At 49.1% G+C, this 13656-nt stretch overlaps 1 protein-coding gene across 4 annotated transcripts in view; it reads right to left on the reverse strand.

Annotated features, from left to right (window-relative positions):
- LOC102726438 (uncharacterized) overlaps window positions 1–13656 on the reverse strand; it is a 41452-nt gene that overhangs the window by 17360 nt on the left and 10436 nt on the right. For 3 of the 4 annotated variants that reach the window (XM_081825836.1, XM_081825838.1, XM_081825835.1), the window contains exons 5-9: window positions 11334–11489; window positions 8637–8746; window positions 6995–7029; window positions 4215–4305; window positions 454–488 (exon numbers count right to left, since the gene is read on the reverse strand). In XM_081825836.1, coding sequence (XP_081681962.1) covers window positions 454–488; window positions 4215–4305; window positions 6995–7029; window positions 8637–8746; window positions 11334–11489 — 427 coding nt within the window. The remainder of the gene's footprint in view (window positions 1–453; window positions 489–4214; window positions 4306–6994; window positions 7030–8636; window positions 8747–11333; window positions 11490–13656) is intronic. The other variant, XM_081825837.1, reaches the window with a different exon arrangement.

Below are 13656 nucleotides of genomic sequence, written 5' to 3' on the forward strand. Positions count from 1 at the left end.
AAAGTGGGTGCCTAGCCTGGGTCGTGACCTTCACGACGGGCCACTTTCTGCCTCTGATTTCGCGGGGAAACTCGTGTGTGCCTGTGTGCGTGCGAGCCGCGCTCCGGGGCCCTCGGGAGCAACACAAAACCAGGTGTTATGAGACGTCCTAAGGAGGAGGTTTGGACTCAGCTCTCCACATGTTCTCTGATTGACACAATCAATGAGCACTGACCTTCGCATATCGGTTCAGGTATCAGCAGTTACAGACGGAGTGGAGAACTATTGCAGTTTTCGCAAGTAAGGTAAGCCAAAAAGATGGTGGATACGTGTTAATGTTAAGTGAAACGATGTTACACATTGTTTTAAAATATCCCATCAGAGATGGATTACTTTCCAAAGTAATTTGAGTTACAAAGAGCAGGCAGCCTACTTTCAGACAGATCCAACAACTCTAGCAAGCATACAACCTACCTCTGTGCGGATGAGCTCTGGTCGCCATCTGCTTGCTGCGTAAATGAAAATGAAGAAAAAGGAGAAATTGTTGATACTCAGGTTATTCTTTCAGAAAACCCAGTCCATTATTAGTCAGCATCAAGTAAGCGTGTCTCAGACACGTCCCTGGAAGGGGTCTCGCGGAGGGACAGCTCCCCTCCTCCCACACCCACCCTGCGAGCACTGGTGTCCTCGTCCCTCTTTAGTAAGAGCCCGGCAGTGGGATTGCTGCGTCAAATGGTAAGAATATATTCAAGTTTTTAAGAACCTGCCAAACTGCTTTCCAAAGTGGCATCACTTTCCAATTCCCTTGTTACTTTGAACTGCGGACACGCGGGGCTTCGGTTTCTCTGCATCAGCCCAGCACTGGGCATTGTTCGCGTTTTCGAGCGAGCCATGCTAACTGGGTATGAAGTGCTATCTTCCTGTGGTTTTCATTTGCATTTCCCGAATGGTGAGTGGTGCTAAACACCTTTTCAGGTGTTTATTTGCCATCCATATATCCTGTTTAAGTTTATTAAAATCTCTTCCCCATTTTAAATTGGGGCTGTTTTTCCTTATTAAGTTTTGAGAGTTCTTTATATATTCTGGATATAAGTACATGGTTTGCAGATATTTATTCCAGCTTGTGACTTATAGTTTCTATTTTTGTAATGGTGACTTTTGAAGACCAAATGCTTTATTTCTTATGGAGTCCAATTTTTCATTTTTTTCCCTTAATAGTGTTTTGGTATCATGTTAAAGAAAACTTTGCCTAACTCAAGGTCACAAAGATCTTATTCTGTTTTCTTCCTAAAGTGTTATATTTTAACTCTTAAATTCAGGTCTATGATTGATTTTGAGTTATTTTTTTTTGTGTATGGTGTGAAGTAGGGTATTAAGTTCTTTTTTTGGATATAGTTATCCAATTGTTTCAGCACCTTTATTAAAAATACTCTCATTTCTCTCCCCGTTGAATTGTCCTGTGCACCTCTGTTTAACATCCGCTGCTCAGGTTTTATTTCTGGAGTTTCTACTCTGTTCCACTGATCTGTATGGTCTATCTTCTTCCAGTCCCGCACTGCCCTGATTACTGTAGCTTGATCATAAATTTTTAAGGCAGGTTGTGTAAGTCCTCCAATTTGCTGCTTCTTTTTCTAAATTATTTTGGTCGCTCTAGGTCCTCTGAATTTCTATATATATTTTAGGATTGGCTTGTTATTTCCTTAAAAAAAAAAAGCTTGCTGGAAATTCAGTACAGATCATGGTAAGTCTATAGATCAATTTAGGGGAAATTTGCTATCATGACAATATTTTGTGCTCCAGTCCATGAGTATTCTAAATCTTTCCATTTATTTAGATTGCATTTAATCTCTCTCAATACTTCGTAGATTTAAGTATACAGATTTGGCACTTGTTTTATTATTTTATTATTTTCAAAGCTATTGCAAATGGAATGGTTTTCTTAATATCATTTTCAGATTCTTCTTTGCCAGTATACAGAAATATAATTGAGGTTTTTATATTGATTTTGTATCCTACCACCTTATTGAGCTGTCTTATTATTTCTACCAGATTTTTTTTACAGATTTGTTAGAAGCATGTTTCCTGCAAATAAATACAGTTTCATTTTCAAATCTATATCTTTAATTTATATTTCTTGCTGTGTTGCACTGGCTGGAACTTGAGTGAAATGTCAAATAGAAGTTTGAAGTGGACATTCTTGCTTTTGTCCCAATCTTAGGGGAAAGTATTCAGAATGAATTAAGTGTGAATTAGTGGTAAGTCTCATTAGGTGCTGCTTATCAGATTGAGGGTGTTCCCCATGCCCCAGGATGTGCAATTGTTTTTGTCATATATAGATGTGTTATCACGTCAAATGGTTTTTTCTGTTTGACTAATGTGCTCATATGTTTAATGTTCTTTGTTTTATTAATTTGGTGATTACATTAATTTATTTCCAGATGTTAAACCAATCTTGCATTCCTGGAATAAACCTCACTCAATCATGGTGTAATAATACTGTTTCTCTGTAATTACATTTGGTCTGCTAATATTTTGTTAATGATATTTGCCTCTGTATTCATGAATGATATCAGCTCATGTATTCCTCTTTGGGATGGCCTTGTCTGGGGTGGGTGTCATGCACTGACTCCACACAGTGAGGTGGGAAATGCGACTTCCGTCTCTATTCCTGAAAGGATGTGCATGACTGCTGTTCTTTTCTTTAAAATATCAGGTAGAATTTATCAATGAAACCATCAATTCACAAAGATCACCTGGGATCTTTGTGAGAAATTTAATTAGTGGTTGTCTTTGTTTGTTATATGTCTATTCAAACTTTCGATTTCTTTTGTAATCAGTTTTGGTAATTCATGTCAGCTAAGTAGAATGATCACTCCCTTTCTTAAGAAAGCATGTTTCAACCCTGGAACGTTTTAAGTATAGAAAAATTTAAGAGACCCAAGCCTATAATGTTACTGCTTTTGCATTAAAAATCATTGTGCATATTTGGTATTCTATGTTCTTGAATACTGACAAGAATTTGTCCTGCTAGGTGTGGGACAGAACAAAGTATCTTCTCTCAGAGTCTTAAATATCTATGTTCATTTAGGAGGTGAGCTTGGCCTGATTCCACCCTGGTGGACACCAAACAGAAACTATAAAGCTGTGTCTGGGAGCATCCTTAGCAGGATTTAACATAATGGTCAAAGACAAGTGTCTGTCACAGTGGCAGGCACATGGACAGGGCTGGTAGCAGGTGTCACATGGGACTGTCCCAGGCAAATTGGGACATAGGGTCACCCTGGTTTTAATGGCAGCAAAGAAAAGTCTGTGGCCATCTGCTCATGGCTTGGAGTGAGGGTCGCCTTTTAGTGGCTGAGTCTGGGGTAGGGAGAGGTTGGAGGCATGATGGTTTCCACTAAATGTGTCTCCAAACTTCCAAGTTGCAAGCAAGGAAAATGATTTTGCTGACAATATCACTGTTACTAAAGGTGGGTACCAACCACTTCCTACTTCTAAATTATTGCAAGGAGCCCTCCCTCTGATGCCCTGCAGGGACTTTGGTGAGATGGAACTCCTCCCACAGAGAATATAAAGTCACCTGTGATCTTCAAAAGTCAGCATAGTCACAAGCCCTGCTTTAAAATAACCCACCAGAAACTCCCAGACAGCTGCAGAAAGTGGGTCCAAAAGGAGGCAGCCCTGAGGCTTACTCCACGTCTGTTTCTTACAGTGAGTCCCTAACACTTTTTTAATGAAGAATTTCAAACATCCAGAAAAGTTGAAAGGATTGTACAAGAAAGCCTAAACTCGACACCTAGATTCTATCATTGTTAAAGTTTGGCAGTGTTTTTTTTTTTTTACCATATGATTATCCACCTATCATTTTATTTTCTGGTGCACCTCAAAGCCCGTTGAGTGCAGACATAAGTATCTTTCATTAAAGCACACATATATCGCTCAGTTTTAGTAAGCCCATTTTTCTACTGCATCTCTCTCTCTCTCTCTCTCTCACACACACACATACAATACAAGCCCCACAGTTAAGAATATTTTCTGTCCCTCACTTTTTCTTCTACTCCCCTCCCCCACTTTGTTTCCATATGAGTAGCACCCCTGAGGACCAAGTAAATGCTTCAGATCAGTCAAACAAGCCATTCCAAGCATTTTCTGTCCTCGTTCCTGGGGGAGCCTGAGAACCTCCATTTGGCTCTCATCCTAGATTCAGCACACATGTCCTGTGGCTCTGAGCTCACCACTAGCATCAAGGAGCTCTCTGGGTGGAAGGCAGTGGTGGAACAGAGACTTGGGCACTTCCGGAGTGGCTGGGGCTCCTTGTGCTTCTCTCTGCAGGGATGGGGCAAAAGGAAGGAAAGACTCCTATCAGCAAAGAAGGGCCCTGCATTGGGCAGTAAGCTGAGAGAGCCCTGCTGATGGCTGCCAAGCGCCATTCACTCGCCATTACTGTGATGCCCTCGCCTGCAGAACCTCAGAGCCAACAGCTCCTGGGATGTTGTCTGTGTGCTCCTGGGTTGACTGCACAATGTGAGACACCCTGCAGGAGCTCCTCTGGGAAAGGTCTACACCCGCTTGCCAGTGGGAGGCCACAGAGGCGCTCCTCCTGCTGTGGCACCCCACCATGGACCCCCACCTTCACGAGCCTGTGGGGGCAGCAGGCTTGGTTACAAGTGGACAAAGTCATGGGCCTCGGAGCCCAAGGCATTCCGTGCTCATTTCTTGCAGCAGCTGTAGGAAATGAATGCAGGATTGTCCTTGATTATCCAAGTAGGTCCAATGCAACCACACGAACCTTTAAAATTTGAGAAATGAGGAAGAGGAGGAGGTCCAAGAGATCTGAAGTATGAGAAGACTAGACCCACAGTGACCGACTTAGAGACCGAGGGGCAATGTGGCAAGTGTGGGAAAGCAACAATTCTATCAGCATTCTGAATCAGCCTAGAAGCAGATTCTTCCCCATTACCTCCGGAAAGGAAAGCTGACCTGGTGAACCGTGACTGTGCCTTGAGAGGCACCGGGAAGGGACCCAGCTGTACTTGCCCAGGCATGTGACCCATGCACACTTTCAGATAATGAGTCTTGTTTCAAGACACTAAATTTGTGGGAATTGCCCTGTAGCAACAGAAAATTGATACAAACCACTTGATGGACATTAACTGAGTGGAACACCTGTGAAATTAGGCAAGAGAAGTCTTTATACATATGATCCTACCTCCATAGCAGTTAAACAGTCCAGAAGAAATACTCCCAATAAACTGGTCTGATAACTACTGTTAGAGAGAAGCACTTGAGAAAGTCCTTCACAAAGTTCTGCCCTAAAATATACCGGTGATTAACATCATCTCACTCCAGGGGCACTTACTGAGTGAAGGTTTCTTCTTTGGATTGATATCCTGTCAAGTGATTTAAACATATTCCTTGATCTCTAGGAATTGAGACCCTGACATGCTATAGCAGGCTTTGCCTGAAATATAAGGCTGTGAGTGTCCAGGCAGTGGACTCTCCGGCTATCAGGTTCCCCTAGGGACACTTGTGCAATAAAGAAAGGCCACTGTTCCCTACTGCCCAGCGCACCCAGAGGTTTGTACTACACTTCAACAACGGGCCTTTCAACAGTGAAAGTTAGCTCATTTTCCTGTTGGAGAAGACAACACTAAATTGAAAATAAATATTCCAGAAATGAGGAATATGGTTCCTCCCAACGACAGAATAACTTCTATTCATAAAAATCATGTTTCTTTTTCTTTTAACAATGTGGAAGGTATATGGAATTTTTTAAAAGGGCTTTTAAAGAGTTGCACAATATGATAATTTTATAAAAAACAAAGCAGTGTGTGTATAACTCACAAAAGAATATTAAAAATGGAACTTGGAAGACACTACTCAGAGCGCCAGAAGTGGCTGCAGCGCGAGGTGCTGCGAGTGACTGCAGGTCCCCAGCCCTTGTCTGGCTTGCACACCTGCACTTCTTCAGGTCCCCAGCCCTGTGCTGCGTCGCACCGGACTTCTGCGTCTCCTGCCCCTGGGACGCGTCCACCCCGGGACTTCTGCGGGTCCCCGGGCCCCTGCGCGGCCGCGCACCCCTTCTGCAGGTCCCCAGCCCGTGCGCTGCGTCTGCACCGACTGTCCGAAACCGGGTGTAGTCTCGGTTGTTTCTGGAGGCGGCTCGCACCCAGCTGGACAGGGCGAGGGAATGTGCTCAGATTGTACGTAAAGGACCACAGCGAGGCGATGCTTCAAGTGAAACTCTAAAGGACCCGGGTTTTCGCAGCAGTATCGCTACCCGGTGTCTAAGGAAACAAATGCAGAAGGAAGAAGCGGGATATTTGGAGCGAACGCTCCTTCCCCGCTAGACACCTGGTCGTGCGTGAGCGGGCGCGGTCCGTTCTCCCCGCCCCACTCCGCCCGAACGCGAAAGCCGCCCCGCACAGGTTTCCGCGCAGGACCAAGTTCCGCGTACACCTCGGAGCGTGCGGCGGCACTTCCGGCCCGCTCCCCCGGGGGAGACCGACTTCCGGGGCGGTTCGGGGCGTGGAGCTGTGACCCCGTGGCCTCGCTCCCTCCCATGTCAAGGGAATGTTTAATGTAATTCCGCTTCGAACTCTGCGTGTCTTGGAGCTGCACAAAAGGATTTTAGAGCTTACATGGAAAGATAAAAACGTGAAAGAACTGTCAAGAGCAATGAAAAATTTAAAAATGCCAAGGGGGGGTGTTTCACCTGCCGGACGTTCAGGGCGGGCGCGCCCGGAAGAGGGTCTCCCAGGGGAGCAGGGCGCACCATGCCCTTGGAGCTGGCTAGGGTAATTAAGCCCTGTCTTCGTGAACACAAAAACAAATTCAGGATAGCTTGGAAACCAAAATACAAAGAACGTGAATAAAAATGATGAAAATATTAGCAAGGAATATGGAGGATATCTGTATAACCTTGGAGTAAAGAAGACTTTTTAAAGCAAGACTCTTAAGAGCATATAGTATTTTTCAAACAGATAAAACAACTCTAGTAAGCTTACAAACTTACCTGTGTACAGATGAACTCTGGTCATCACCTGCTTGCTGCGGGGGATAAAAATTCATAAAGTGAAAAAAACTGTTGACAGTGAACTTATTATACAAAATTCAAGTCAGTTATTAGTTAATTTTGAGTAATGGTACCTCAGAGTCTCCTGGGTCCTGGGAAATGATCTCACTGGGGGATAGCACCCTTGTTACAGGAATACCCGTGTTTTCACTTCTATTAGGTAAGAAACTGGGAGTGGGATTGCCCACTTAAATGGCCAGTATAGATTTTACTTTTTAAAAAAGGTTTTATTTATTTATTTGACAGAGAGAGAGCACAAGCAGGGTGAGTGACAGAGGGAGAGGGAGAAGCAGGCTCCCCTACGAGCAGGAAGCCTGATGAGGAGCTCCATCCCAGGACCCTGGGATTGTGACCTGAGCCGAAGGCCACTGCTTAACCGACTGAGCCACCCGGGCATCCCTAGATTTTACTTTTTAAGAAAATGCCAAACTTCTTATCAAAGTGATCTAATTGGATCTCCCCAATAGCAATGTATGAGACTTCTATCTCTACAGCTTCACCAACACTTGTTACTGTTCATCCTTCTGATGACAGGCATTCCAGTGGGTGTGTAATGGTATCTTACTGTGGTTTTGTGTTTTCTTAATGGTAAATGACATTGACCATCTTTTGTGTGCTTATTTGCCACCCACAGACCCTCCTTGGAGAATAGTTGGTTCAAATCTTTTGCCCATTTAAAAAATTAAAGCACTTTGGGGCGCCTGGGTGGCTCAGTCGTTAAGCGTCTGCCTTCGGCTCAGGTCATGGTCCCAGGGTCCTGGGATCGAGCCCCGCATCGGGCTCCCTGCTCCGCGGGAAGCCTGCTTCTCCCTCCCCCACTCCCCCTGCTTGTGTTCCCTCTCTCGCTGTATCTCTCTCTGCCAAATAAATAAAATCTTTAAAAAAAAATTAAAGCACTGGGTCATTTTCTTATAATTGAATTTTGAAAGTTCTTTATATTTTCTGGACACAAGTGTATGATTTATAAGTATTTCATTTATGCCTGTGGCTTATATTTTCATTTTCTTAATGGTGACCTTTTGAAAAGCAAATGTTTTTAATTTTGATGAGAAGCAGCTGTGGAAATATGTGGGCCTAAAAGGAGTCAGCCCCGCTGGCTTGATTTTATAGATAGTGAATGTAGAAATGATATAACACACATGCACAGCACACACCAAACACACACACATGCACTGCATTGTACACACCACGCACATGCACATACTGCATCACACACAACACATATACACATACTGTATCACACACATATGCACACACAACCACACACACATGCACTGAATCACACACATCATGCACACTCATACAGTCACACACACAAGCATACACTGCATCACTCCAAACACACATACACACACAACCATACATGCACTGCATCTCACACCAAACACACATACACACACAACCACACATGCACTGCATCTCACACCATGCAGGCTCACATATACACACAGACACAGACTCAGAGGACTGTGCCAACATAGAAACAAAGGATTGTGGTTGAGAAGTCCCAGCTGCAAGGTGACCCTGGGCATTGTCCCAGGCCTAGATAATATGAATGGTGAAGCAGAGGGACACCTGGTACCTGTGGGAATCCTATTTGGAGGGACAGCTCTTCCTTTTCTGCTGAAGCTTTTGGAGTCTGTTGCTGGCGGCCCTGTGTCATGTAATCAAATGTGCTCAACTTCTTGGCCACTAGACAGGAGAGAGGAGGAAACAAGCAATTACGCAAGCAGAGCGGCCTGCGTGCCACAACCCGGCCTTCCAGAGCTCCCCCCCAGGGTGCTGGGAGCTGCTTCCTAACCTGGAGCACTGGGGCGCTGCTGATGGCCACACCAGAGCCCATCTGGCCTGTGGGTAGCAGACAGCAGCTCCTCACACCCCCAAGGCCTGAGGCCCCCCACCCCAGGAACAGCTGCCCTGCCTGCCTCCCAGGCCTGCAAAGTCAACATGGACCTACACTGAAGGCTGTGCCCAGCTCAGCTGGGCTGAGCCACTGGCTCCAGCATCGTGGTAGCAGCACCCCAGGTCACTGAAAGAGCATCTGAGACCTCCCAGTGGACAGCACTATTCATGAAATGGGTTCTGTGCCTGTTTCAGCCGTGTGCTTCAGTGGAGGCGCCCAACTTCCCATTTCTCTTTTCCTAAAACTAACAAACATGAGGACAGATGGCTTCTAATTATTTCTGGAAAGTGAGAAGGCCACCCACAGAAGCCTATTTGCAGTTCGAGGAGCAGACGGAGGGGGGGCCACTCCACACACCCCCGTGGAGCCCTCAGAGGCTTCTTCCCAGGTGGAGTGAGCTCCTGCAGAACGCAGCCCATCCCCTTCCCTGGGTGGTTTGTACAAGCGCTTTTGTTTTTGTTTGCTTTGGCTTCTCTCTCTCAATTAACTCCACCTGGTTCTTACTGCATTCTTCACACTCCCTCAGAATCTGTTATCTGTTGGAGGGTATAAACTTGCACTTGGTTACATGCTAGTGAAAACACTCACTCTTTTGCATGGATTTGCACAGCTACCATCACCATCAGACGGTAAGCACAACTGTGTGTTTCCCAGAGCTCACACTCATCATCTGACGGTAACAAGAGGAGATGCGGTTGAGCCAGAGCACAGTGTACACTGAGGGAGGGTCCACCGTGTTCCCTCCAGCCTTAGCAGCTCTAACACAGGAGCTTGGGGCCACTGCCCTTTGGGATGCTCTCTCTCCCGCTTGTGTGAAGGTGGCTTTCCCCACACCCCTGCTGCTGGCACTCCCACATCTGCATGTCTTCCCGGGAGATCTGGCCCTCACCAACGTTCCCACTCCTACTCATGTGCTGCAGACTCGTCTGGGTGTCCTTTTCCCAAGCTTCGGAATGAAGCATCCAGTGGCTGGCAGTTTCTGATGTGTCCCCCAGCAGTCCCCCCACGTCAGGGCTTTCATGTAGTCCTATCCCCTAGAGAGCAGGCTGACCCCAGTGCCTTGCAGAAGAGGTGATGGGGCGTCACTTCCATGACTGGGTTACAAAAGGCTGGCTCTGTCTTGCTCCCTCTCTTGTCTGCTCAGCTGAAGCCAGCTGCCCCATTGAAAGATGCTAAGATGCTCTGTGTTGGAGCATCCGCATGACAAGGAGCGGCAGGAGGCACTGGCCACCAACTCACAAGGAACTGAGGTCAGGAACTGACCTGCCACTGCTCTGGTGATGAGCCTAGAAGTGGATCCTCCCCTATCGGATGAGACCGCGGCCCCTCCTGGCACCTGATGGAAGAGCAGGGCCGGGGGACCCACAGAAACTGCGAGGCACTAACTCTGTTGTTTTAAGCAGCTACATTTTAGGGGAATTTTACTCTAACAAGAGCTAATATCCCAACTTTGTTCTAGAAGTCTGTTCTTTGATGTCCAAATCCCGTATAAGCGACACCTTGAGCCCTAAGCTCGGTGTGCTTCTCCCTTCCAGGGGTCTCCTGTGCATACCCCCACAGTGACCATGGCACCACTACCCTCCCGGGTGCCTGAGTTGGGGCCCTTTGGTCCCTCTCCTCAGATCTCCAGGTAGCCGTGAGTCCCGTGGACTTGTTCTCCAGTCTTGCATCCGACCATCCTGAGTGGCTGCAGCAGGCTTCTGGACCTGCCCAACTTGCCACCTGCTGGCTATCATGAATGCTGTGACCGGGACACTGTCCCCAAATGTACCCCTGTCCCCCTCGGCCAGTGTGCAGAAGCTTTAGGAAGGGCCTGGGCCGATCTGGCCCTGGCTCCACGGAGGACATGAGGACACTGCCTGCACAGACCAGCCCAGCAGCCACATAGAGCCCGCTGGTGCTGCCCTCTCCCACACAGAGGCCACACGGAGTAAGGTACATTCAAGGAAGGGCTTCACGGGGTGCAGAAGTCCTGCCCTCACCCCCCGTGCCAGGGAGCAGTGGAGCCTGCAGCGCCACTGCTGTGTGGACATCAGAAAACCAGGCTCCCTGCGGTGAGTGTGGTTAGCAGATACCCTGCCACTGGTTGACTGTTTCTCATTGTTAGGATTTGGTGCTTTTCCAAATTCCCTGTTCTTTTTTCAAGGTGCCCTGTTCCTGCCTCAGATTCTGCTCCTTTATCTCTGAACATTCTAACTTGTTCTGAAAACCCCTCTCATGGTCTCTGCAGGCCTCAGAACAGAACGAGCCCTGCTGTCCCTCAAGGGGTGTCTCTTCCCATCCTGTGATTTGTCTTTTGTGCTCACTCTGGCAGGGGCCAGCTGAGCAGTCTTCTGCCTTGGGACACATGTGAACTCAAGGGGCTGGGACACATACTTAGGTAGAGGTGGAAGATAAGCAGGTGCCCAAGCAGCAGGAGGCTGACGATGTCCAACAGCAGCACGAACACCCCAATGCCCAGGACCACTGGGGTCTTTGTCTTTACAGGGAAAAGGGGGAGGAAGAGCATCCAAGTGTTCTTGTTGGAGACCTCTGTGGAAGCAAGGGAGACATGCACCATGTCCAGCACCCGGGGCATGGCTGCACCTCTCCTCGGGAGACAGAGGTCAGTGGTGGGAGAAGGAAACCAGCTCAAGGGAGCTCTTCTTCCTTGCCCAGGTGTGTGCCCTGCCCTACCTAAGTGCCCTTGCAGCCCCCTGACAATCCCACCTTATGGGGCTGGAGGAAGTTAACTAAGTGTCCAGGTCCCAGAGCCTGGACCCCTGCCTGGCCCCAACACCCACCCTGCCCGTCAGCCAGGTCCTCGCTGGTCCTTGCTGGACCTTCCCCATTCTCAACCAGCCACTGTCACAGAGGACCAGAAGGCTGTAGCCAGCGCCTCGGGGCAATTCCAGAACATGGTCCTCTGTGCCCCAAACTTAAGTGTAAGAAGAGCACTGACGAATCTGCAGGCAGGCCCATGAGGTAGAATTCCGTCTGAAATGCCCTGACTCCAGTCCCTTATGTGACGCCCCGAACGGTGGCTGCCAGGCCCACTGTGTTGTGTGGCCGCGTGCGTGCGTGGGGCTGGCTGGACCGTGGGATGGCGGACCGCACGCTTGTCCCTTTAGCTGGTGATGTTCCGATGAGTTCCCACCAATGACAGCAAAGTGTCCCAGGGAACTGTGGTTAAGCAGCCCCGTGGAATCTTCTGGAACAGCAAACCCAGGAGATTGCCTCAGTCTTCAGGCATTCACGTATAGCTGGTCCCACTGTGGTTCCAGAGCCTGCAAGTCCCAGAGAGAGGCCAGGGTCACCCTGCCCTATGTCCTCACAGCGCACAGCAGTGCCGGCCCAGCTAACGCCCATGTCGGGAGGCCATCAGGAAACGCACAGAGGTGCTGCTCTGGGCACTGGGGTGTGCTGAGGTCGCTGCTCACCAGATGCAGTGTGTAGGGGCATTGAGAAGCCACGTGGTGGGGTGGGCCTACACGTGGAAGCCCCAGTGCCCAGCCTTGACTGTTCTGGAGGCTGCCGGCTCCGGCTAGCCCTCTGGCTCAGGCTGCATGTGGAGACTGTCAGGAGGGGTGGCAGGCAGAGGCCTCCAGCTGGCTGTGTGCACATCCTCTGAGTGGGGCCTGGCCTCAACGAGACCCCTGTTGTTCCCTTTTACCGTAGAAATAACCCGATGCATTTCAGAGCAGATGCAGGTCAGAAAGTCCATGCCACAACGTGCTGTGCGGGCCTCGGGGTGAAGGTGCACAGGGCACAGCCCCCCCAGGAAGAGGCTGCACGGCAGTGGGACCCCTCCAATGGCGCAGGCTCCGGAGAAGGGAGGCGTGGGGGCTCGGTCCCACCAGCAGATCATCACTGGCTCTGCGGGCTGCTCACTTTCCTGGGAGGAGGGCACTGTCCATACCCGCTTTGGAGCCCGATGCTGGGCCTTACAGCGATGTTGGAGCCTGGGCCGAGTGCGGGTCCCTGGAACATTCTGAGCTGAGCGACAAGGTCCTCTGTTTTCCTGCTCTATGTGCTGGGCCATGATGTGCTCTGGAGAGAGGCCTGGGCTGAGAAAGGCAGCCTTGCTCTGCACCCTAAGGGCTGAGGTCCCTGGGCACTCAGGACAGACAAAGGAGGCGGTCCCCGGGAGTCCTCCCTGCATCAGTGTCTGGGGCTGCTGTGACTGATGGCCACAGACTGGGCAGTTTAAACAACAGACATGGAGACTGGAAGTCAGGGTGTAGCAGGGCCAGCTCCCTCCACGGCTGTAGGGGAGGATCTGTCCTCAATCTTCCAGCTCCTGGGCCTCCAGGCACCCCTGGGCTGTGGCCGTGTCCCTCCAGTCTCTTATACAGATATTCTCAACGAACCCAGCACCCCTCCACACACACTCCCGGGTAACCTATGATCCTTTCAGGATCCTTAATCACATCTGTAAAGACCCTTTCCCCAAATAAGGTCACAGTCCCAGGTCCAAGGGTGAGATCATGGTCATAACTTTGAGGACCCATCCAATCCCACATCTGTTCCCAAGGCCAGGCTCCTGCACCACTTAGCAGAGACCTGCAGCCACACATCAGCCAGAACCCGTCCCCAGGCAGCCCTGTCCTCCCACCCGTCCCTGTTCCACACCCAGACCAGCTGCAGGGTGATGGGGCGGAGGGCCCCCTCCAACGCCTGGCACTACCTGGGAGCACGGTCTCTGAGCAGCCAGCACCCG

The sequence above is a fragment of the Leptonychotes weddellii genome, chromosome 7, assembly GCF_054177405.1.
Source record: "Leptonychotes weddellii isolate Sample4059 chromosome 7, ASM5417740v2, whole genome shotgun sequence".
Classification (NCBI taxonomy): domain Eukaryota; kingdom Metazoa; phylum Chordata; class Mammalia; order Carnivora; family Phocidae; genus Leptonychotes; species Leptonychotes weddellii.